The sequence below is a fragment of the Rhincodon typus genome, chromosome 18, assembly GCF_021869965.1.
Source record: "Rhincodon typus isolate 14 chromosome 18, sRhiTyp1.1, whole genome shotgun sequence".
In the NCBI taxonomy this organism is placed as follows: Eukaryota; Metazoa; Chordata; class Chondrichthyes; order Orectolobiformes; family Rhincodontidae; genus Rhincodon; species Rhincodon typus.
The window spans coordinates 23,531,166-23,557,132 of NC_063349.1; the positions used below are offsets into that span (position 1 = coordinate 23,531,166).

Genomic DNA, 25,967 nt, shown 5'->3' on the forward strand with positions numbered 1-25,967 from the left:
GCAGATCACAACAAGCAAAGGATGTACAGATCAAAAAGACTTAGAGGCATACAGGTTACATTACAGGTTACATTATTTGAGGCTAAAGTCCATGTAACAGTCTGATAACAGCCGGAAAGAAGCTGTTCCTGAACCTGCTTGTGGGCGTGTTCAGGCTTCTGTATCTTCTGCCTGATGGAAGAGGTTACAGGAGATCATTACCGGGGTGTGATGGGTCTTTAATGTTGGCTGCCTTTCTGTGGCAGTGAGCCGTGTAAATAGAGTCCATGGATGGGAGGTTGGCTTCCATGATGGTCTGGGCTGAGCACACAATCTTCTGTAGTTTCTTATGGCCCTGGGCAGAGCAGTTGCCGTACCAGGCCGTTATGCACCCGGACAGTATGCTTTCAATGGTGCATCTGTAGAAGTTGGAGAAAGACCTTATGAGCATGCCAAATTTCCTCAGTCACCTGAGGAAGAAGAGGTGTTGCTGTATCTTTTTGACTGTCGCATTTACATGGGCAGTCCAGGACAGGTCACCGGTTATCGTCACTCTGAGGAACTTAATGCTCCTCACTCTCTCAACCTCCGTTCCGTTGTTGTAGATGGGGGCATGCTCTCCTCCTTTCGTTCTGAAGTCGCTAATCAGTTCTTTAGTTTTGCTGATATTGAGAGAGAGGTTGTTATCATTGCACCACATCACCAAGCCCTCTATCTCTGTTCTGAATTTTGACTTGTCATTGTTACATATCCGTCCCACTACGGTGGCGTCATCAACGACCTGTAGATGGTGTTCATTCAGAATTTGGCAACGCAGTCACAGGTATACAGAGAGTACAGTAGGGGGCTGAGGATGCATCCTTGGGGGGCTCCAGTGTTGAGTGTTATTGTGGAGGAGATGCAGTTACCTATCCTCACTGATTGCGGCCTATGGGTCAGAAAGCTGAGGATCCAGTTGCAGAGGGCAGAACCAAGACCAAGGTCACACAGGTTCGAGATCAGTCTGGAGGGGATAATGGTGTTAAAGGCAGAACTGTAGTCAATGAGCAGGAGTCTGACAAAGGTGTCTTTGTTGTCCAAATGTTCCAGGAATGAGTGCAGGGCTAGGGAAATGGTATCCCCCATGGACCTGTTATGATATTTAGATTCTCTCTTGGAAATGGTCATTGCCTGGCACTTTTGTGACATGAATGTTATTTGCCACTTGTCAGCCCAAGCCTGGATATTGTCTAGATTTTGTTGCACTTGGACATGGACTGTTTTAGTATCTGAGGAGTTGTGAACGGTGATGAACATTGTACAATCATTAGTGAAAATCCCCACTCCTGACCTTATGATGGGGGGAAGGTCATTAGTGAAGCATTTAAAGATTGGACACTGCCCTGAAGAACTCATGTAGAAATGTCTTGGAGCTGAGATGACTGACCTCCAACAACCACAACTGTCTTCCTTTGTGCCAGGTATGACTCCAACCAATGGAGAGTTTTCTCCTGATTTCCACTGACTCCAGTTTCTCTGGTGCTCCCTTACTAGTCAAATACTGTCAAATAGTAATCAGATACAACCTTGATGTCATGGGCAGTAATTCTCAGCTCACCTCTGCAGTTCAGCTTTTTTGTCCACTTTGGACTAAGGTTGTACTGAGGCCAGGAACTGAGTAGCCCTGGTGGAACACAAACCAAGCATCAGTGAGCAAGTTGTAGTTAATTAGTGCTGCTTGATAGCACTGTTTATGACACCTAACATCACTTTACTGATGATCTAGAGTAGACTGATGGGGTGGTAATTGCTTGGGTTGGATTTGTCCTGCTTTTTGCGTATAGGATGTATCTTGGCAATTTTCCACACTGTTGTGTGGATGCCAGTGTTGTAACTGGACTGAACCAGCTTGGCTGTTCAGTCCTGTCTCTTCGGATGGTTCCACTGATTTGCAAGAGACATAAAGTAGCCGGTTCACTTATAAAAGATGTCTGAGTTAGTGGTTGAAAGTCACAGCTTATAACAATTGCTGAAGGAAAGGTGAAACTGGTTTTCTTTAGGTTTAAAATGGGTTTTGACTGCAGAAATAAGAAAGACAGCTTCTGTGCTGTTGGAGGTCAAAACACCTTTCTTTGTATCTTGTTCTTGACCCCAAGTTGTTAACTTATTTAAGAACCAATGACCTGGTTGTTGGCAAGCAAAAGGCTTTTGCCACCAGTAACTGGTCATTGATCCGTAGACCAATCAACTTCTTGTTACCCCCTGCTGAACTGTACACAATCCTTTGGCTCTGCAATAACTTTAATTGCTGCTTGTTCAAACAGATGAATAAACGTTGCTTGTCAAAATGACAGGTTACTTACATTCAACATATACAGCAATCCTTTAAAACACTGGTTTTTAAACAATTCTTTCTCATTTCAGTTCACATTTTTAAAAAGTACCACAATAAAAATACACCTGAAAGTAGCAAGCAATAATCTGCATTTGCTCTCCCTCCATTGATTGTCAGGCACTCTGCTTTGAAATGGAAATAAATAACTTTTCAGTGAGTGGAGCTGGAAATGGTTTTTATGACAGCTGTTTTATTGTGAATGCTTGGTTGGGTTTCAAAAACTTCAGTTCGGCACCTGGTTCGATTGATCTAAGAGCTATTGGAACTTTATAAACCTATAATGCAGAATTATGTTTTTACTGCACTTCCTTATTTACACACTAATTGCTGTTTGAATGTTAGCAATTTTTTAAGTCCTTTGGGTTTTTTGGTTTGGTATCAATGGTGATGAATTTGAATTTAGGATTTTCTTAAATTATTAGAGGTTTGATGGATTTTAAGTTGCCACTACGTGGTTCTTGAGAATGGTACATAGTGTATACCTATACTGTTGAGTAGCTATTTTAATCTTTAAGCTTATTTTCTTGGCTCTCCTGGGTACATGCACTATCTGACACATTACTGAGGGTTGGGGATCAAAAAGCCCAAGTTCATTCCCTGTTCTGTGTTGGGCTTTTTGATTACAGCTGGGATACTAAAGTCATAGTCATGCAGTACAAAATCAGATCCTTTGGTGCAACCAGTCCATGCCAACCATAGTCCCAAACTATACTCGTCCCACCTGCCTGTGCTTGGCCCATATACCTCAAACATTTCTTATGCATGGACGTACCTAAATGTCTTTTAAACATTGCAATTGTACCTGCATCCACCACTTACTTTGGAAACTCATTCTACACATGAACCACACTCTGTGGAAAAAAAAAATTGCCTCTCATGTGTTTTTTAAATCTTAACTTCTTTCACTGAAAAGATATGCCCTCTAGCCTTGAAATCCCCCACTCTAGGAAAAATATACCTGCCATTCACCTTCCCTATACCCCTCATGATTTTATAAACTTTTATAAGTCACCCCTCAACCTCCTATGCTCCAGCAGAAAAAGTCCCAGCTAATCCAGCATCATCTTGTAACTCAAACCCTCCATTCCCAGCAACATCTTGGTAAATCTCTTCTGAACCGTCTCCAGCTTAGTAATATCCTTCCTATAATAGGGCGACCAGAACTGGACATAGTACTCCAAAATAGGCCTCACCATTATCCTGTGCAAACTCAACAATTAGTTATGCATACAATAACATCATAGTGTCTTTGGGCTGGATTGGGAATAAAAAGTCAGAATTCCTCTTCCTGAACACTAAGCTGTCTGCTCTGCTGTAAAGGGCACATGTGTGGGCTTCAGATGAAGACAGGATTAGAATTTTCTGTGACGTCATTTGATCCTCCATTGTAGCTAAGCAGCCTCACACTCAACTGGCACATTCACTTGGAGGAGATATCCGATCAGAGGATCAGATCAGAGGATCACTAGTTCCAACAGAAATGTGTCCACTATGACTGTGCGTTCAGGCGGAGACAGGAAAAATTGAGGGAGAACTATTCAAAGTGCATATTGCTCAGAATAATTACATTATTACATTACAATAATATTTAAAAATAAAAGTTACACCCGCCAGTCAGTGAGCGAGGGTGAAAAGCTATTCTGCTAGTTAGGTGGAGAGTCTGTAGAGAGGCCGTGAGAAAAGAAAGGAAGAAAGAAGAAAAACATAACATTTTAAAATAACTTAGTTGTGTCTTCAACATATTTCTTAAAACAGTCTCTTTCTGTATTGGTGCTCAGGCTTACAGCCAATGAGTCACAAAGACCATCCTGTTAAAATGTGAAATGAAGTTCAGTCCTTCCAGCAGGTAAGACCCTGGATGAAACTGTCAAATGTACCTTAAATTTGCTTGGGGACCAGGTACTTATTGTTCAACATATACAAGGTTTGAAATCCCAGGTAAATAGGAGGAGAATAAAGTTGCAATTCCACAGTTTTAAACAAACAAAGTTTACATAACAGTGTTATAAAAGTAAAATGATCTGTTCATATGTACATACAACTTGTATTCCAACATCCAGAATTAATATGAGGGAAATGTGTCTAACAGACAAACTATGGTTGAACAACCCATGGAGCACATCAAATGACAAATGCGCTCAGTTCTGGTTGATCAGATTTCTCAGCAACCCACGTGGACATTAGTAGATCACCAAATCTCATTTAAAACAGAAGTGATTAGAATTCTTCACTTTTAAAGATCTAACCATGAAAGTCTTTCCACAATAATTCCTATTCAACCTGAAGGCTTCTTTGGCCTGCAATTAGTTGCCAGGCAACAGAACTCAAACTTACAATGCTGCAGTGACTGCTCAATATTTAACTGCTCCTGAGATTGCACCCACTGCATTGATCAGGCTGCAGCCAGATAAACTGTTTAGCTTCACCAGGCTGCCACTTCTTTTGGGTTTATCTGAGCTCCAATCTTTTTCAGCTGCAACAAGCTTATGGGCTTCCTTCACTCCTCTACTTTAAGCTGCACTGAACTGCCATGTTCTCTAGCAGGCTGATATCTTTCACCTCCTGGTCTGTTCTCCAGGGCTTCTGCTAGCCCTAGTTGCACCGAGCTAAGAGTATCTTTAGGGTCACCGGACCCGAAACGTTAACTCTGTTTTTTCCTTCACAGATGCTACCAGACCTGCTGGGCTTTTCCAGCATCTTTGTTTTTGTAGCATCTTTCCCTATCTTGGTTGTCTCTCTGACTAATTCATCCTTGAACTGATTTGCATAACTTATCAAAACTGTCCAAGAGAGTCCACCCTTATCATAGTTAATTACCTCTCCACAGCTGGCAACCTCAGCAGACATATATGACACACAAAATGGATTTTATCGTACAGTTTAGTGACTGCTGCTAGAGAATGGTTTCCTGAATCCTTGTCGTTGTAGATCTTTATCAGAATGCAGACAAGCAGCTCATTACAGATTGTTTCCCTTAGATTTCAGTTGTCTCACGCAGGGAAAATTGGGGCATAGAATAAAAGCCAGGACAACAGAGAGATATTGTTTTCCTTCACTCCCCTCCTAAGTGCTAAAGTTTGGGTTCTTCAGACCATCATACATGGTCAGGTCAGACTTCTAGGCTATTTTTAAGCAATGTGTGTTAACAGTCAGTACAGCATGTCCTGTGATGTACAGGTTCCAATCTCCCACCAGAGTATTATCACAGATGACTGAGGTAGTTACATCCCAGTTTACCTCAGAGGCCCAGCTACACATTCGTTAGATCCTGTCTCACACCGAGAATAGGGGCTCACACTGAGTCATGATTCCACATATCTCTGAATTTTTGAAGGCCCTTCTTGAGATATGAGTTAGTGTAGTGAGTGTTGAGGACTTCCCAGTTCTATCCGATCCTGCCCGCAACGTGCAACCTACACAGTTGTACTCTCCTGAAATGTGTCATTGGATAACAGTCAGGAGAGAGAAACAGACTGGCCTTTCCATCCCCATAACCCAAGTGCAGTGTGACCAACTGTCGAGCCACAGGCAGCACCCAACCAAGGCCACTGTAATCAGCACAAACCAGAGACTAAACATAATACCCTATATTTTTAACTGTTAGATCATCGAGTGGAATAGTTTTTCTTTAAAATCAAGCCAGAATTCTTTCTCCATGTACAGATAGAGACCAGTCTGAGATTGTGAATAAATTACTAGCCTTTTTGCTTAGAGACTGTGCCTACAGCATGATGGACTTATTGAAAAACTCCCCACTATAATGGTAGCATCAGTATATAGGCAGCCATTGTTCAAACATTGTTCCTAATGGTCTAATTTTCATAGTTGTTGATAATCAAATGATTAAATCAGCCTCTAGTGGTACAGCAGCAAACTCAGAAAATATCTTGTAAGATACATTGCAACCTCAATATCTTCATGAATGTATTAGAAACCAGGGTCAATAGTGCAAGATCATGATCTAAATACTGTGGATGTTGGATCACAGATGATAGCCATTCAATGCATCGATGTAGTTTCTCCACCTAGGGGTTGGTTAGGATCCCCAGTTGTCTTTTAATTGGTCGTGAGTGTTTTGTCTCAGAAATCCATTGCAGATCACTCTTCAGAGGACTTCTGTCTTTAAACAATAGTTAAAAAATGAACAATTGACTGTCCATTATAAACTGTGTCCAATTCTTTTGTTCCATTGCTTCCATTAATAAGGCAAGGGCTTTGGCAGAGATGCAGCAACCAAGTGTTGTGAAAGTACGACCATGATTTGTTGGTTTTGTGAACTATTTAATAAAATTCTTGCCAAACTTGTCATCAGAGCATGCACCTCCATGTAAACCTGCTACTAAGGATGTGGAATGGTATTTGGACACTGACCGAGAATCAAACAACTAGTGACCACAACACCAGTGCTGAGTTACTACAATGTCATTGATGACGTCCCATTGTAGTGTGATGCCAGTGAGGCAGGCCTTGGACCAAGCCTCTGCAGCAAGGACAAAGAAGTTTCATGCACATCCAGGGCATTAATACAAATTGCACGACTCTGCTCAGATCGATTGTTTTTGCTTGTGAGCATTTTAATCCAGATCTGTTTGCCTTCTAATTGCCACTGTTTCGCTTCCAATCATAAACCATTTCAAAACATCTTCAAACTGCTTATGACTGCTCCAAAGTGCCTACAAAGTATGTTACTTTGTTTGCAGAGTTATCATTTGAACATGACTACAGCAAGCCAGTCCATACATGAGGGGGAACATTGCATTTCTCCAAGCAGAAATGTTAGCGGGAACCATCTGGCTAAGTGCATGAACATTGTGCAAACCTGGACCACACAGGTCCAGTGAATGACCTGTGCTAATCACAACACTGCTGAATATACACCCAGCTACTTGTGGAGTACTTCTCACTTCCTACATTCCCCATACCAGCACCCCTCACAACCACTATTTAAAAAGGAAGTCATCCATCTAGATGGACAGTGAAGTTCTTTTGACCTATATTTGCTCTTGCTAAGTTTGCAAACATATTATGGATTGTTTATGGAGATGTCTTGAGGCATTGTTGGGTTTGGCAGATTGGACAGGGGATATGGTGAGCTGAAATTGCAATTCCTCTAGTTTCACAGTGCAGGTAAATGGATCAGAGAGAGAAAAGTCTATGTACAGAAGCAGGAAGAGAAGGTCGTTACCCAGAAAATCTTACCCATAACTAACAGGCTTTCAGGGGCACTGCTCCTCACTACGTGTCACTCAGGACCAATGTCTGAGGCACCTGTAATTCACAAGGAGGAGGCTATAGAACCCCTACCTCCTTCAGCAGGACCTGCAGCCTTATAGCAGGGTGAGGTGGGGCTGCCAGTGACCACTGAATTATTCACTTTGTGAGTGGGCAACTTTGGAAACATATTCTAGTTCCGTATCCATCACTGCATCAGGGAGCTGACTGAGGCCCTTGTATCGGAGGAAAGGTGAGGTCATTGTTTTCTCTGTCACTACACTGAAGCAGCATGGAGTGCCTTTGCCAGGAGAGCAGGGTCTCCAAAGGAGCAGAATCATTGACTCTGCACCTATGTTCAGGACACTATCCACGCCACTCTCCACCTCCTCCAAGACTTCCAATTCCCTGGCCCCCGACACCTCATCATCACTATGGACATCCAAACCCTGTACACCTGTATTCACCACGCAGAAGGCCTAAAAGCCCTCCACGTCTTCCTCTCCCGCAGGCCCAACCAGTCCCCCTCCACTGACCCCCTCATCCATCTAACAGAACTGGTCCTTGCCCTCAACAATTTCTCCTTTAACGCCTCCCACCCACTACAAACTAAAGGGGTGGCTATGGGCACCCGTATGGGTCCGAGCTATGCCGGTCTCTTTGTAGGATTTGTGGAACAGTCCTTTTTCGCTGTTACACTGGCACTATTCCCCACCTCTTCCACCGCTACATTGATGACAGTATTGGCGCTGCCTCCCTCTCCCACAAGGAGCTTGAACAGTTCATCAATTGTACTAACACCTTTCACCCCAACCTCAAATTCACCTGGACCATATCCGATACCTCCCTCCCCTTCGTGGACCTGTCCATCTCCATCTCTGGTAACCACCTCAAAACTGACATCTATTTCAAACCCACTGACTCCCACAGCTATCTTGACTGCACCTCCTCTCACCCACCCTCCTGCAAGAATGTGATTCCCTACTCCCAATTTCTCTGCCTCCACTGCATCTGCTCCCAAGATGGAGCATTCTACTTCTGAACATCCCAGATATTCTCCTACTTCAAGGACCGCAACTTCCCCCGCTCCGTTGATCTATAATGACCTCAGCTACATCTCTTGCATTTCCTGCAATTCTGTCCTCAAACCCCCTCCCCCCCAACAAAAATAAAGACAGAATCCCCCTTGTCCTCACATACTACCCCTCCAATCTCCACATCCAGTGTATCATTCTCCGCCACTTTCGCCACCTATAATCTGACCCCACGACCAAAGAAATAGTTCCCTCCCCACCCCTATCTGCTTTTTGTAGGGACCGCTCACTCCACAACTCCCTCCGTCTGCTTCACGCTCCCCACCAACCCCACCACACCCAGCAACTGCAGGAGGTGCTACACCTGCCCCGATACCTCCCTTCTCACCTCTGTCCAAGGCGCCAGATAAACTTACCAAATCTGACAGGGATTCACTTGTATGTCCTCCAACCTGGTCTACTGTATCCGTTGCTCCTGATGTGGTGGTCTTGACATTGGTGAGACCAAGCGCAGACTCGGTGACCGATTCGCAGAGCACCTGCGCTCTGTACACAACACCTTGCCAACCATTTCAACTCCCCCTCCCATTGCCTTAGTGATATGTCTTGCCCATCTTGGGCCTCCTCCAGTGTCACAAGACACCACACGCAAACTGGAGGAGCAACACCTCATATTCCACCTCAGGAGATTACAGCCCAATGGCCTCAACATTGAATTCACCAGTTTTAAAATCTCCCCACCCCGGCTTCATCTCATGTCCAACCCTCCCTCTCATCTCCGTCTCCTTGACCTGACACAACCTGTCCATCATCTTTCCCATGTATCCACCCCACCTTTCCCACTGATCAAAGCTCACTACCCCTGACCTATCGCCATCCCACCAACCTTACCCCTCCCCAGTCCTGATGAAGGGTGTAAACCCAAAACGTTGACTTTCCTGCTTCTCTGATACTTCCTGACCTGCTGTGTTCCTCCAGCTCCGCACTGTACTGACTCTCACTCCAGCATCTTCAGTTCCTGCTATCTCTGACCTCAGGCACATGTCTGTAGACTTCATATGTCAATAGGTTCAACAATGGGTTTCATTTCATCGATGTCCAATTGGTGTGCTGTCATGTTGTTGATGAATGTCCCCTGTACTGATGGCAGAGATAACGCATTCATCCTAAAGCAGTTTCTGCTGTATTTTGGCCATCCTGAGGAATCAGACGCTGACTGCCTGAAGAATTAGCGAGTGGAAACGTGGCTGATGAACCCTCTGGCATCTGATCACAGAAGATGATGGGTATACATTAAGAGATCTATTATCATAAAAATCATCCTGGAGCTCAACATCTTTTCTCAGGCAACAGTTTTGTTGCCTGGGATGTTAACCCACAACAATTTGAAAGTCTCCCTGAGTTTTCGCCAATAAATGTGGAACTGGAAAAGCACAGCAGGTCAGACAGCATCCAAGGAGCAGGAAAGTCAATGTTTTGGGCTGAACTCCTTTGTCAGGACTGGGGAGGGGGAGGGGAGCCCAGAAATGAATAGAGGGGGAGAGGGTTGGGGCTGGAAAGAGGGTAGGTGAGATGGAGATAGTTGGATGCAGGTAGGGGTTATTGTGTTTGGTCAGTGGGAAGGGTGGAGTGGATAGGTGAGTCAGAAGATGGACAGGTTGGTGGAGGAGAGATTTTGAAGCTGGTAAAGTCAATATTCAGGCCATTGGACTGTAAGCTTCCAAGGCAAAATATCTGGTGGTGTTCCTCCAGTCACTCTGACAGTGGAGGAGGCCGAGGATGGATATGTCACCAGGGGAGTCTGAGGGGGAGTTAAAGTGGATGGCAACCGGAAGGTCAGGTTGGTTGGTGTGTGCAGATGCTCCGCAAACTAGTCCCCGGATCTGCATTTGGTCTCTCCGATATAGAGGACACCACATTGGGAGCAACAGAGCAGTAGATGAGGTTAGATGGAGTGCAGGTAAATCTCTGTCGGATTTGGAAGGATTGTTTGGGTCCTTGGACAGAGGTGAGATGGGGAGGTGTGGGGGCAGGTGTTGTACCTCCAGCGTTTGCAGGGAAAGGTACCGGGTGTGGTGGAGGGAGTGTGGAGCTGATGAGGGAGTCACGGCGTGAACAGTCCCTGCGGAAAGCAGACAAGGGTTGGGAGAGAAATATCTTCTTGGTTGTGGGGTCTGATTGTGGGTGGCGGAAATGTCAGAAGATGATGTGTTGTATTCGGAGGTTGGTGGGGTGGTATGTGAGGACCAAGGGGACTCTATCCTTGTTGTTGGGGAGGAGAGGGTTTGAGAGCAGAAGCACAGGAAATGGGGGAGATGCAGTTGAGGGCATCCATAATAACAAAGGAGGGGAAACTACGGTCTCTAAAGTAGGAGGATATCTGGGAAGTCTTAGAGTAGAATGCCTCATCCTGGGAGCAGATGCGGCGGAGGCAGAGGAATTATGAGTGTGGGATAGAAGGTGTAGTCGAGGTAATTGTGGGAGTCAGTGGGTTTGAAATGAATGTCGGTGGTGAGTCATTTACTGGAGATGCAGACGGAGAAGTCCAGGAAGGGGAGGGAGGTGTCAGAAATAGTCCGGGTGAATTTGAGGGCGGGGTGGAAGGTGTTGATGAAGTTGATGAACTGTTTGAGCTCCTCGCAGGAGCATGAGGCAGTGCTGATACAGTCATCAATGTAGTGGAGAAAGAGGTGGGCGATGGTGCCAGTGTAGTTGTTGAAGAGGGACTGTTCCACGAATCCTACAAGGAGGCAGGTATAGTTCGGGCCCATGCGGGTGCTCATAGCCACCCCTTTGGTTTGTAGGAAGTGGGAGGAATGAAAGGAAAAATTGTTGAGGGTAAGGACCAGTTCTGCCAAGTGAATGAGAGTGTCAGTGGAGGGGGACTGGGTGGGCTTACGGGAAAGGAAGAAGTGGAGGGTTTTTCCTCCTCTCTCTGAGTTTTGTTGGTCTGCCTTTTCTATGTGATATGGTACCTGGAATTTCCTTTCTGCACACGTTTTATCCCTTTGTGCTGTACTTTAACCTTGCATAAATATAGCAATAAACTACAGTTCAACAAATCTCTATGGAAACTGCCAGTAACTGAGGGAAATACTGATGTAGTCTTGATAGGTTTTGACAAGTACTGACTTTTGGTCTTTTTTTTTAACAGAAGCAGTACTGTCTCAGGAAAAGTGGAGCTAAACAAGTTTGGGTATTGACTTTGTAGCTGAATATATTATACATGACTCAGGCAGTGTTGCTTAGAGTTCTTGGCCACAATGAAAATTATTCTGTTCCCTGGTATGAACATTTTGCTTCTTAATGAGCACGAAATTCACAACTTAAAACAAAATCAAACTGCATTATTAAATTAGCCTTGGAGTACTGAAATTATGGCAGTGCTATTTGATGGTATATGTTGAAATATTCAAAAAATTATGAGTAGCATTTCTCCTTCTCCAAAGGCTGGAGCCAGCAGCCTGTGGAGTACCGGGTTTGAGTTTACTCCATATTCTACTGTAACTTCAGATCAGCAGAAACTCTGTAGAAGCCTGCAGCATTACTTGCTGTGATTTTTGCTAGTTTTTCATTGAAACTATGGAGGGAGTTCAGAAAAAAAAATCCCATAGAAATTCCTGGCAACAATATGTAAAACGGAATTGCTGAGAGAAATTAGCATGAGCACCTCTTAGTATAATAATTCAAAAATACTGGAGAATTGATCATCCTGAATTGATGTAGCCTTCTATTTAGACCAAGGGCTGAAGCAATGTGGAACTTATGCAATGAAGTCAGTGGAACAATAAATATTTTGCAGACAGACAGTGGACACAGACATTACGAGGAGGAAAACTATCTACATGGATGTTTCTAGAAAAGAATGTCTCTATTTCCTTTGACTTTTGTTATCTGATGACTGTTCTTATAAAGCTGTTTGTTTAGGATCTAGTAAGCAGTGTTGTAATGTAACTTACATAAAAGATCAAAGAGTCACAGCATGCCCCATCTGTTCCCTCCCTCTTATGGATGCTGCTCTTGTTTAATTTACACTGTCTGTTTACAGAAATACGATAAGGCTAAGAAGGTGGGTACTATCTGCTACATCCGCACACCCTGGGGCTTCAGTGATGTGGACCGGAATCAGAAGCTGTTAGTCAAAGCAATTTCCAGATAGTAATCAGCTGTATCACTGTGAATGGCAAAGCAGCAATGAAGAGAAAGCTCTTGTCAATCATCCTTTGTTAACATTCTTACAGGAATGAGTAATTGTGTGATGATAGACGATATAGCAAATATGTTTCTTCTCCTTTTGCTGCAACAAGGAAAATGAAATGAGTAGATTAGAGCATTGTTCTACGAGACAACTGCATCTGATTTAAACTCTGATGAAGTTCAGAGACTTACAATTCATGACTGTCTGGCTTAACTTGATATACAGTAATTCTGAATCATTAAAATATTTTAATCCATTTAACCCCATGGGAAGGTGTTTCTTGAACAGTAACTAAGTACTTGTTTTCCTTGTGTGTTTTTCACTGGACAGTGTATTCTGAGATGACGAAAGAAATGCTCAAGAATGAAGAGATCTTTGCCCTTGTTGTCATAATTCATTTCTTCTTCTCTCTTCTCTGTTTAAAAAACAACTTTTCAGTGTGTGTTCCAGAGTCTAACTCCATTCCCAATGTGAATTTATCACATAAGTATGAATTAAACCAGAGATTTTCTGAATGCTGACTCAGTCTCCAAGTTTCAATGCCTTTAGATAATAAAACATTAATTTCAGTGCAGATTGTTTTATTTCCTACATATGGGTCTCATGAAGCTTGCCTCAGTTGGTGGTCAGATGACCAGGGCAGCCATTTCAGTCCACTGAAAGTCTCGGGTATAACAATCAGATGATGGAAATTGAAATTTAGTAGTCCATAAGCACCACTATCATTGTGTTACATTGTGCCTTCAAATGGCCTTTCTTGCACACAAAGGTTAAAACACAGGGCTTCCCCCTCAGGACAGTCAGTGTTTGATGGGATAGAGCACAGTGTTGTCCCCTCAAGACATTCAGTGATTCTATGGACTAGAGGTTTACAAATGTCTTATGGATCTTATAATCTGTTCTTTTGTTGACTTGGCACTCCAATTATAAATCTTCCATTTTTTGACCACTGTTTGACCCAAGGGAAAGCACAGCAATTCCTGTGTACAAAAATAGCAGTTGTTTCCCTGCCAAGGCCTCAGTAAAAGGAACTACACCATTGCTGATGCATTCTGAAATTCCCTGTGACATTCTCAGACGTACAATTTCAAACCAAAGATTTTCCTACTTTGTTTTATACTCTCCAGAGCAGTCCCATGCAAAAAGATAAAAGTAACCAATTTTCCTCAAGGCAGAGCACAGAATCACAGAGTGTGCAGAATAAATCCAACAAAATCCCTCATATGGTAAACAAACAATTTACAAAACATGGATTCATTAATATATATCAGAATGTTAAACATTAAGGTAGAGATCTGGACAGGAAGCCCTTGAAATTAACTTCAAAGAATTAACAATTGGTGACTTTGTCATGTAATTCACAGAAGAAATCTTCTCTGTGAGAGTTGCTGTGTTTGACAGCTCCTGGCAGGACAGTTCCCAACCCACTGTTCCTCCCTCCAAGGAGGACTAAAGCAGTAAAACTAGGGGAGCATTGAACATTGCCTTCAAGTTTCCAACCCAGTCAAAGACCATCTTGATCTGAATATATTGCAGGTAGAGGAAAGTGATTCTTAATGCACTGAAATTACCATTTTGAGATCTAAAGGCATTGAAACTTGGAGGTAACTGGCTCAAAGTTAGGACACAGAGGGTGTTGGTGAAGGGTTGCTTTTCAGACTGAAGGCCGGTGACCAGCGGTGTGCCACAAGGATCGGTGTTGGTCCACTGCTTATTGTCATTTATACAAATGATTTGGATGTGAAAGTAGGAGGTATGGTTAGTAAGCTTGAAGACACCAAAATTGGTGGTGTAGTGGTCAACCAAAAAGGTTACCTCGGATTACAACGGGACCTTGATCATATGGGCTCTTGGGCTGAGGAGTGGCAGATGGAGTTTAATTTAGATAAATATGAGGTGCTGCATTTTGGAAAAGCAAATCAGGGCAGGACTTATACACTTAATGGTAAGGTCCTGCAGAGTATTACTGAACAAAGAGACCTTGGGGTGTAGGTTCATAGTTCCTTGAAAGTGGAGTCACAGGTAGATAGGCTAGTGAAGAAAGTATTTGGTATGCTTGCCTTTATTGGTCAGTGCATTCACAATAGGAGTTGGGAGGTCATCTTGCATCTGTACAGGACATTGGTTAGGCCACTTTTGGAATACTATGTCCAATTCTGGTCTCCCTGCTATAGGAAGGATGTTGTGAAACTTGAAAGGGTTCAGAAAAAATTTACAAGCATATTGTCAGGGTTGGAGGTTTTGAGCTTTAGGGAGAGGCTGAATAGGCTGAGGCTATTTTCCCTGGAGCATCAGAGGCTGAGGGGTTACCTTAGACATTTATAAAATCATGAGGGGCATGGATAGGGTAAATAGACAATGTCTTTTTCCCAGAATATGGGAGTCCAAAACTAGAGGTCATAGATTTAAGGTGAGAGGGGAAAGATACAACAGGGACCTGAGGGGCAGCTTTTTTATGCAGAGGGTGGTGCATGTGTGGAATGAGCAGATGGAGGAGGTGTTGGAGGCTAATACAAATAAAATATTTAAAAGGCACCTGGATGGGTATATGAATAGGAAGGGCTTAGAAGGATATGGGCTAAATGCTGGCAAATGGGACTGGATTTATTTAGGATATCTGGTCGGCATGGATGAGTTGGACAGAAGGTCTCGTTCTGTGCTGCATGACTCTGAGGTAGGGTACCCTTTGGAAAGGGAAGGGACTGTTTTGAATAGGCACAGAGGCACCTATGGGAGAGGTCAGTGATCTTTGAAAGAGGTCAGGTACTCTGCGAAATTGTTAAAAACATACATAAATGTGCATGACAATATTTAAATTCCATTGGAACTGTTAAGCTGTCAAGGCATTTAAATATCCTTTGCTTTAAATTAGAAATCTATGCAATTTAAAACAAAAACAAGTGCTTGCTATCTGCACATTCTTTAGGGCTATCACTTCGGGATTGGACGGCTGATTATATAACTTAGTGTCATTTAAAAGGCATCTGGATGGGTATATGAGTAGGAAGGGTTTCAAGATATATAGGCTAAATGTTAGCAAATTTAGGATTTCTGGTCAGCATGGACGAGTTGGACTAACGGCTCTGTTTCCATGCCATACATCTCTATGATTCAATGACCGAGTCAGCATTCAGAAAATCACATCTGTTTAATTCATACTTGTATGATAATTTTGCATATTGGGAATGGAGCTAGACTCTGGAATACCCACTGAAAGTTGATTTTTAATCAGCAAAGAGAGAGTGATAAATGAATTGTGACAACAAGAGCAAAGTCTCCTGTTTATTCTTGAGCATTTCTTTCATCACTTCAGAATACACTGTCCAGTGAAATACACACTAGGGAACACACTACGTGGCTTAGTGAGGGGTGTGTGTGTGTGGGGGGGTGTGTGTATGTGTGTGGGTGAGGGGTGGGGGCAGGGGGGTGCACGGTGGCTCAGTGGTTAGCACTGCTGCCTCACAGTGCAAGGGACCCGGGTTTGATTCCAGCCTCAGGTGACTGTCTGTGTGGATTTTGCACATTCTGTCCATTTCTCTGTGGGTTTCCTCTGGTAGCTGTGGTTTCCTTCCAAAGATACTCACCGAAACCTCAAAAGATATCTACAGATTGTGAAGTTGCTGAAGGTACAAACTGACTATTAACCAAATGTGGTCTCAGGGTATGAACTTAACACCTCAAGGACTCTTTAACTCTGTAAGTTTTAATCTCTTTGTCTGTACTCAGCACTCTACTTTTAAACTTATTACCTGAGTGTGCACGTGTTCATGTGTGTTTGATATTGTGTTTTTCTTATTTTTTTCTGGAGTTAGTAGCTAATAAAATTCCTCTTTCCTTAACTCAAGAACGCCTTGATAACTGGCTTCACCGTTTACATCTAGTTAATTACATCTTTAATTGACATGTTAGCCGCATCTGAAAAGAATTTTTTTGTTGCAACCCTGAGCAAAAAGGAGGTTTTAAAGAAATTGAAGAGCCAATTCTCCCCCTCCTCATCTGTTTGTAACAATAAACACATCAGGCACTGCTGTGTATTTCCATTCAGCGCTGTAGCCTCACATACTGGCTTATATATACTGGAAGATCTTTTGATGGTGCTGCAGGAACTGGAGTTTTTACCCCTGGAGCTGGAATATAGGGAGGGTGAGCATCATGGTACTATTTTGATTCATTCAAGCTATCAGTGATAAGTATAATCTTGATATGTAAAGATTATGAAACAAACACTTTTAAGAATATTGAGCATGAAACAAATCTGTGTCCATTATATTTAACCAAAGAATGGACCAATATCAAATTGAATTTATCTTACATTTATGTAAGAGCCTGATGATGCAATGGCCAATACCTTCCCAACCCCTTTAAGGCACATTTGGAGATAGTAAATGAGGGATGGGAGTATATAGGAAGAAATTTAGATAGTTCTTCATCAAGTCAGCTCCTTGACCAGTTCCTGCCTCCGTGTGCACTCTCGCTCCCATTGTCAGAAGCAACCACCCAGCAGCTGCAGATGGCCAATTATGTTGATTACAAGGGCAATTCATCCATATTTATCCACTGCAATTAGATCTTTTGATTTGCACAGCACCCCTTCCCCTTATCCTGTCCACATCCCAGCAGGTGAAAGGATTTCAGAGTTTCAGAGTTTCCATGACTGTGAAACAGCACGTGGCAGCAAAGTGCAAGTCTACTGCCTGCCCATCAGGGAACATAGCCAAGGGGTGACAATCAATAAAATTGTGGAGGCGGACTTTTCTGATGTCTGTGTGCAGTAACCATTTAATCTGTTCCAAAGATGCTAATAGCAGATATTGTTCTTCTCTGTCAGTCTGTTCCTCAGCAGTGTCCCTACTGGTCTCAGACTAAGGACCCATTGGCCTAAACTGGAGTGCGCTGTGAAGTCCCAAACTATCACCACCTGAACCTATTGCTCTGAAATTATTTTGTCACAGAGAAATTGGCTGATTCCCAGAAAATCCTTCCAGAAGGTAAACTTCTCCCCGAGTAGCGTAGAGAGCCCAAAAACAGCCCCAAACTTCAATTATTTTCTATGTCCACAAGATATAGAGACAGAAACATTCAGAAGGAAGTCTGTAGGTCAGTCAGTCTGTGTAGAAGTGCTAGAGAACGAAGGCTGAAATGTTAAGCTCTGTACAGTAAATTCCTCCTTATCCATATCAAGCATCTGGAATTCTCATGCAATCAGCATCCACGTTTCCAAAGGGGAATTCCGGATGCTTAGGATCTAGATAATGGGTCCTTTACTGTACTAGCAATTGTAAGGGAATAATAGATCAGATGAAGCTCTGCCTATGTGCTCACAGTGAGAATTCCTAGATTCAATTGGAACCCTTGGCTTGTGGCACCTTTTCTTAAAATGCGCAGTCATCTTATGGCAGCAAATAGTCACCTTCTCCCAGTTATCACTATTATTTACCTGCAACCGGCAGATTCTCAAAACATTTCCAGTGTTCCAGCTGGATACTGGCGAGATTACCGTCATAAGAAATCTACTAAAAACTGCAGGAAAAAAGTTTAAAGAACTTGTGTTTGCTAAAGTTAAAGCAATAGTGAGTGTAATTCGTTTTAGGAATCTCGGTGAGAAATGTAAGCTGGAAAAAAAAACATTTTACGAACACACAGGAATTCACTGAAAGGAAACCTGTTGTAACCATAGTGTGGAGATAGTAGTAACTCTTTAATGAGGTTTTGAGTATTTAAGGATATTGATCGGAAAAAAGGGATGGTTTGAGTTTGAATCCTTTTCTGATGTTTGTAATAAAATCTTGCCATGACTTTAGTCTGTAATGAAATATGATTCATGTTTTCCTTGTTTAATAATTCGTTTAATCTTTGTATTAAAAGAACACAGGCTGATTGTTGTGAATATTTAAGACAGTTTCAAAAATACAAGTTTAGAGTCTAGCAAGCCATGTTTCATTCTGGGATCCACCTTGCCTAGTATTATCATAAACTGGAATCACAACAAGACATAACAAATCAAAGTGCAGCTGTCATATTGAAGACCAATTGGCTGGGTATGACTTTGCACTCACTGCCCTCTGAGTAACGAATTATTGAGCTCAATGGTATCATCTTGTGGAGGTCCTGTGAACAGCCTGAGCACTTTCCAGAAGGGGAGAAAGAAAAAAATGCGTTATTAATGCAGACTTCTATAAAAGAAATTTTAAATCTAAACTCATTAACAATCAAAATAATTGACAGAGCTACTGAGCTGAGCCATATAAAGGAGTTAAATATCAACAATATCAATATTTACCGTATGTCTCTGAGTACAGTTATTGAGCGTAGGAGCACCAAGGATTGACATCAATATAATATGGTCAGTATTGTAGGGTGCTGGTTGGAAGGGAACTGATTTGACAATAATTATTGAAGATGTTCATCAGTTTGGTGCTTCAAACAATGCCCTGCTTTAACAGCGCATTAATTCAGCTGCCATGTATATTTGGGTTCATTAAATGCTCCAAGTTAGGTCTGCAAGTAAGTTATTTGTATTAGTAATTATTGAAAGTAAAATCACAGAAAGCATTGGTCTAAAAATTCTAAATCATTGGTTATAATATGGGGATACCACATCCACAACTAGTAACGCCCCCAATAACTCTGTTCAGGAAATGAGGCCCTGACTGCACATCACAGCTGTACAATAAGCCTGACAGGTAAAGTAATGCTAATAATAAACTCAGCATTTTACCCATTCTGTTTCCAGTGAACCAAAGAGAGCAAGAAGAAGCACTAGCTGGCACAGTTGATAGAGACAGCTGGCATCACAGCAGATGGCAAATCTTCTGATAGTGTGTGTAGTTCTGATTCTCAAAACACTCCAAAGTTACAATGCTTCAGGTTGAATTGATCCAGTCCAAATTGAGCTTTTTTCTTAATGCTGGTCAAGCTTCTTTAATGGCAAAATGTATTTCACTTATACACAAAATGCTGTTGTACCACCTAGACTTAACCCATGGACAAGAATTTGAGTGTTTTGATTAGAGCTGGAATAATCATTCTGATTGCTGTGAAATGCTGTCAAAAGTATTTGCTTGTAGCTTCCTAACTAGATGCAGTAAGTAGAGGGATTTCACTCCCAGCACCATGTCAAACCAAAACCAGTTGGTTGTTTTTCCTAAAGGAAAGCATCCCAGGATGAGGGTTAACTACTTTTTGTGCCTAATTCAGAAATAGTAATTAGTTTGTCAAGGGGAAATGCTTAAGCAGGTAGAAAACAACTAACTCTTAAAAACTGGGTGAAATTGTTGCACACTCTCAGCATGTAGGTATTACTCATATAACATTATCTACTACGTTAACAAAAATGACAGAAGAACTATTAAGCCTCGTCTTTTAATCAGGCATGACCTACAATATCAAACTTGGAAAAAATGGAAACTTAAAGGGTTTTTTATCCCTTAAAATACACTGGTGGTGGGGGAGAACATAAAATTCAGATGAAGTGATAGCACAATGGTAATGTTATGGGTCTAGAAATCAGCAGGGTCCCAGGCAAATGTTCTGGAGATACAAGTTTGAATCCTACCATGGCAGATGGTGAAATTGTACGGTCTAATTTAAGAAGTCTAATGTTTACTACATAACTATTGGCAGTTGTTGCAAGTACCCATCTGGTTCACTAATGTCCTTTTAGGGAGGAAATCTGCCATCCTTACCTGGTCTGGCCTACTTGTGGCTCAGACTTGTCCTCTGAAATGGCCTCGCGAAATACTCAATTCAATGATAATTAGAGGTCAGCAATAAATGCTGCCTGGCCAGTGGCATCCATATCCCATGAAGGAGTCTTTAAAACATCATCCCAAGGTAAAAAAAAATGTGCATGATAACACATGAAAATGAACAAGACTGAGATGATAAATAGTTTGCCTTTTTCTGTTTCAGCTAACTATTCCCAAATTCCCCGTGGTTGTGAAGATGGGACATGCTCATGCAGGCATGGGTAAGGTAAGCAGTACTAAAAGAAGAGAGGCCATAGACAATGTCCAGCCCTGCTATCTCACTTAAGTATGTGATGAGCCAGGATTCTTGTGAAGTTAATAGAAATTTAATCTCAATTATCGACTTGAGGGACTTACTATAAATTATAATATTTGAATGAAAATCAAGTGGACTCTGTTACAAGCATTCAGGCCTCCTCACCCAGGTTGCCTCATGGTGCTTCAACCGGGGCAAGTTTATATTAAGGATGAACAGCTTAAAATCTGTCCCTGCGTGTCTATCTCATATCCAGTTAGCGAATACAGACAGGAAGATCCCATGTTTAATCCTTAAACCAGGTTAAGTCTCACGTGTGAATCTAGAGACTTGTGAAAGTTTATGAGCAGAAATGTTAACAATGCAAAACGATAATTATTACATGGAATTTAATGGAAATTGAACTGTTTATTGTGTTATTAACAAATAAAAAGTCATCACATCCAAAATTGCAGATTGTAAAGAATATTTGGTAGGTTTAGCTTAGCTACAAGAACAAAAATGCAACATAACTATTGTGTCGAAACATGATTTTAGCTTTCCTCTCACTGCAGCTTAGGCAGTTGATTAGACAGACAAGTTTGTTTACATTTTCCAGTGGTAGTGCCTGATTGCACTGTGTGACCACCATTGCCAATTATTATATGCCAGCTTTGCACAATTTCAGTGACCACCAACATACTGCGATCATGCTTCCATGCTGATAACTGGTTTATAACAATTATGTTGTTTGGCTTTGTTCTTTTGTATTGATCCTTGGAATCAGATGCGGCTAAGAGAAAGCTCATCTTCATTCATTGGTGGATCGATTTTAATTGTTAGCCTACCAAGTTCCTGGTCTTGTGACACGTGGCAACAGTATGGTAAAAATTAATGCCACCTCTCATTCCTCTCAGACTCTGGTAGGCAATCTGCTTTCATTAAACTTGGAAGTTTCAGCATGTGAACTTGAAGCTTTCTTTGCTTTTATTTAAGTTTGTAATGAGTTTTAAAATCCAAAATCTAATGCTGGCTTGCTATAAATGAGACAATGTGAGAAAATTTATGGATCAAGAACCGTATCCACCTCCTGAGAGGTTTTATCCATTCATGGGATCTGGCATCGCTAACTGGCCGGCATTTATTACCCGTCCCTAGTTGCCCTTGAGAAGGTGGTGGTAAGCTACCTTCCTGAACCACTGCAGTCCATGTGCTATAGGTTGACCCACCTGCCTTTAGGGAGGGAATTCCAGGATTTTGACCCAGTGACAGTGAAGGAATGGCAATATGTTTCCAAGTCAGGATCGTGAGTAGATTGGAGGGGAACTGGAAGGTGGTGGTGTTCCCACGTATCTGCTGCCCTTGTCCTTCTAGATGGAAGTGGTTGTGGGTTTGGAAGGTGCTGTCTAAGGATTTTTGGTGAATTTCTGCAGTGCATTCTGTAGAAAGTACACACTGCTGCTACTGAGCGTCGGTGGTGAAGGGAGTGGATGTGCTGCCAATGAAGTGGGCAGCTTTGTCCTGGACGGTGTCAAGCTTCTTGTGTTATTGGAGCTGCACCCATCCAGGCAAGAGGGGAGTATTCCATCACACTTTTGACTTATGCCTTGTAGATGGTGGAGAGGCTTTGGGGAGTCAGGAGGTGAGTTACTCACCACAGTATTCTTAGCCTTTAACTTGTGGCCATTGTGTTTATGTGGCGAGTCCAGTGAGTTTCTGGTCAATGGTAACCTCAAGAATGTTGATACAGGGGGATTCAGTGATGGTAACACCATTGAATGTCAAGGGGTGGTGGTTAGATTGTCCCTTGTTGGAGATGGTCATTGCCTGGCACAGTCACACTCCCAGAGGCCTCTCTTTGGGTTCCTAAATGTTGAAGTTCGTCACATTCAGCAGGAAGATGCAGGCCAAATCACTAGGTCAAACGAGCAATTCCTGAAATGGGCATCCTGTCTTCCTCCTCAGGAGGTTTGTTCTCATGCCTATATCTCCTCCTTATCTAACACATCCCCCCACTTTTGGCAACTGAAAAAGTGCTGGATGCAGCACACCACCACGATAGTGTCATTGAATCAAGAGTTTTTACAGAATTGAAAGAATCCCTTCAGCTCATCGTGTCCACACCAGTCATTAACCATCCAGGCTATTCTAATCCCATTTTCCAGCACTTGGCCCATGGCCTTGTTCGCTGTGACATTTCAAGTGCTCATCTAAATAGTTCTTAAATGTCTTGAGAGTTACCACCTCTACTACTGTTTTAGGCAGTGAGTTCCAAATACTCTCAACTCTCTGAGTAAAATATTTTTTCCTTAAATCCCTTCTAATTCTTCAACTCTTTACTTTAAAACTGTCCCCTGATTATTGATCCCTGTACTAAGGGTTCTCCCTGGCTATCCTCAGAACGTACACAACAAATGGGTCTTTATGATAATTGACTGTGGCTGCATATTTGCCATGAGGTCAGCTTTTAATTCCAGATTTTTGTGTGACGCCCTGTCTGCATGCCACCAGCTGACTTGTCCAGGCATTGGAACATATCTTCAGGAGGCCCATGGTCTGTTCTACAATGGCCCAGGTCAAAGTATAGTATCTCCTGAGCAGTAGTTTGTGGATTTCTTAGGGATGACATCAGCTACGTGTGGAGGGGCTATTTGTTGTCACCTAGTAACCATGCTTGTACGGAGCTTTGAAAGAAGTTGGTACGTGTGAGTGATTCAGTATGTAAGAGTCATGTCAGTTCCCTGGATATCTAGCACAGATTTGCATTACCCAGCTGTTGTAGTCAGAAATAATTCAAACGTTGAGGAAGTGGAATACTTTTCTGTTGATGAAGACCACTGGTTCATAATAGGGCACTCTCGTTTCTTCGTGGATATAAACTTTCACACCAAACCTTCAGGAAATTAGGATTGGCTGAGATTCCTAATACCCACCCTGTGTAAATCCCTGGTTCAAAGAGCAAAGGTAGATATTTATGAGCTTTGGTGGAAGAGAACATCAGTGACGTCCTGGATGGACTTGAGCATGCCAGTGGACCCCACCTCCTCCCTCTCCAAGGGCACCCAGGATAGATGAGATGGTGTGTTCGGCAGGCACTTAGCCTCACTGACCCCCTCAACCACAAATCAAGTTCAGTTTCAAATTCAGGGCTGCTGAGTTGAGCGATTTAGAAATTGACAGATTGCGATGGCTATGTAATAACCATGGCCATGTTATCTGCTTACAATCTGAGGAAGGGTCACCGGACCCGAAACGTTAACTCTGTTTTCTCCTCCACAGATGCTGCCAGACCTGCTAAGCTTTTCCAGCAACTTTGTTTTTGTTATCTGCTTACAATGTAGACCTGTGCGCCATTATACCAGAATTGTTAGGATGGATGAGGTATGAGGTACATTGACATGATAATTGAGTGAGAATTGAAAGGAAGATAGTTAATCTTGATTTAATCCCTAAACCCCTGATTACTGCAGTAGCCTTTAGGTGACATCACATTCCAACTCTGAACTCTCTTTCCAAATAACTCAATCACTTTGGATGCTGCTTTGTCGATATTAATAGCTTATTGCACAGGTGGTTTTCAGGTCAATATGGTAAGCTTTAGAATTTGCATTTTGTTGCAGTAACTTGCAGTCTTTGCTATCATGACACATGATACCTTCTCCCCACTCTTCACCTCCCTGTTCTGTGATCCCTGTTGCCCTGATGACTGTTCACTTTCCACCATGCGCCACACCGCACCCCAATTCTTTTGAGCTCCTTTATGTGACCATCAATGGCCCCATTTTAGAGCCCTGACCATTGAGGAGCTGCACCTTTGCTGGCCCTGCATCGTTCCCAGGCTCGAGCAAAAGTAATCCTTACTTCTGGACAATTCAGTCCCTTTCCCTATCCCACTAGATCCAATCAATGATCTTCAGTTGCCACCATGATGGTGACCATGGAACATCCCTCTGACAGAATTTGCAAGATGATCCTGACTGACTGACCGGCTCATTAACAAGGACCAAACTCATTTTGCTCGACTGACAGGACTGACCGTGCTACTGGAACGACGGAGGTTGAGGGGCAACCTGATAGAGGTCTACCAGATTATGAAGGGCATGGACACAGTGGACAGTCAGAAACTTTTTTCCAGGGTGTAAGAGTCCGTTACTAGAGGCCATAGGTTTGAGGTGTGAGAGGCAAGGTTTAAGGGTGATGTACGAGGCAAGGTTTTTACGCAGAGGGTGGCAGGTGCCTGGAACATGCTGCTGGGGGAGGGAGTGGAAGCAGATACAGTAGCGACTTTTAAAGTGCGCCTTGACAAGTACATGAATAGGATGGGAATAGAGGGATACGGTCCCCAGAAGGGTAGGAGGTTTGGTTGTGATGGGCAGCATGTCGGTGCAGGCTCGGAGGACTGTTCCTATGCTTTAATTTTTTTTGTTCTTTCTTTGTTCTTTTCTAATTCCTGACTTGCATTGCACTAACTGCCTGTCTGACTGTGGCCAGTCTCCTGACTCTAAATAGCCCCAACACCTTGACAGATTGTGGTGGAATCCTTTGGCTGACTGGAGTTCACCCCAGCCTCACGTAGCGCATCTCCCTCCTCCCTCCCCCTTTTACACATCATCTTGCTCTTCATTAAACTGCAGTGTTTTTGCCATATAAGCTGCAGGCACATGCACCATGTCTGCCTTTGATGCACTACCATGCTGTACAGCCCTCTCACACTGACTTCACTGTTCTCTACAGTATCATGCTCCTACTTTGCCTTCTGCGTGAAAGTGACCCTCTCAAATTTCGGAAGAAGGGTCGAGGCCCGAAACGTCAGCCTTCTTGCTCCTCTGATGCTGCTTGGCCTGCTGTGTTCATCCAGCTCTACACCTTGTTATCTCTCACTCACAAGTTGTCCACTTGCATTCTGCACTGAAGTGCCATTCCAAGAGAAAAACTGCTCCCTGCCCCTGTCCACTAAAGTGTCACCTGGGAAGCTGAAGGGTTTGTGGCTATTCTCCAGTTGCAGCAGTGGTCCAAGGACACATCCTGCCATAGTCTCCATTGAACGCACCCCCTGTAATTGTAGAAGTTACAGCAAAAATGAAGACATAGGCCATTAAGAGGCCATTTCAGTAAAGACAGTTCAGACCTGAAAGGGGTAACTGACATTGTAGCATAGAATCTACTCATCAGGATATTCTTAATCAAC

The 25,967-nt window shown here is 42.8% G+C and overlaps 1 protein-coding gene across 1 annotated transcript in view; it reads left to right on the forward strand.

The window, feature by feature from the left end:
• Window positions 1–25,967, forward strand: part of LOC109931766 (synapsin-3-like) — a 201,409-nt gene that overhangs the window by 141,548 nt on the left and 33,894 nt on the right. Inside the window, exon 6 of the mRNA XM_048607621.1 lies at window positions 20,708–20,770. Within this exon, the coding sequence (XP_048463578.1) occupies window positions 20,708–20,770 (63 nt within the window). The remainder of the gene's footprint in view (window positions 1–20,707; window positions 20,771–25,967) is intronic.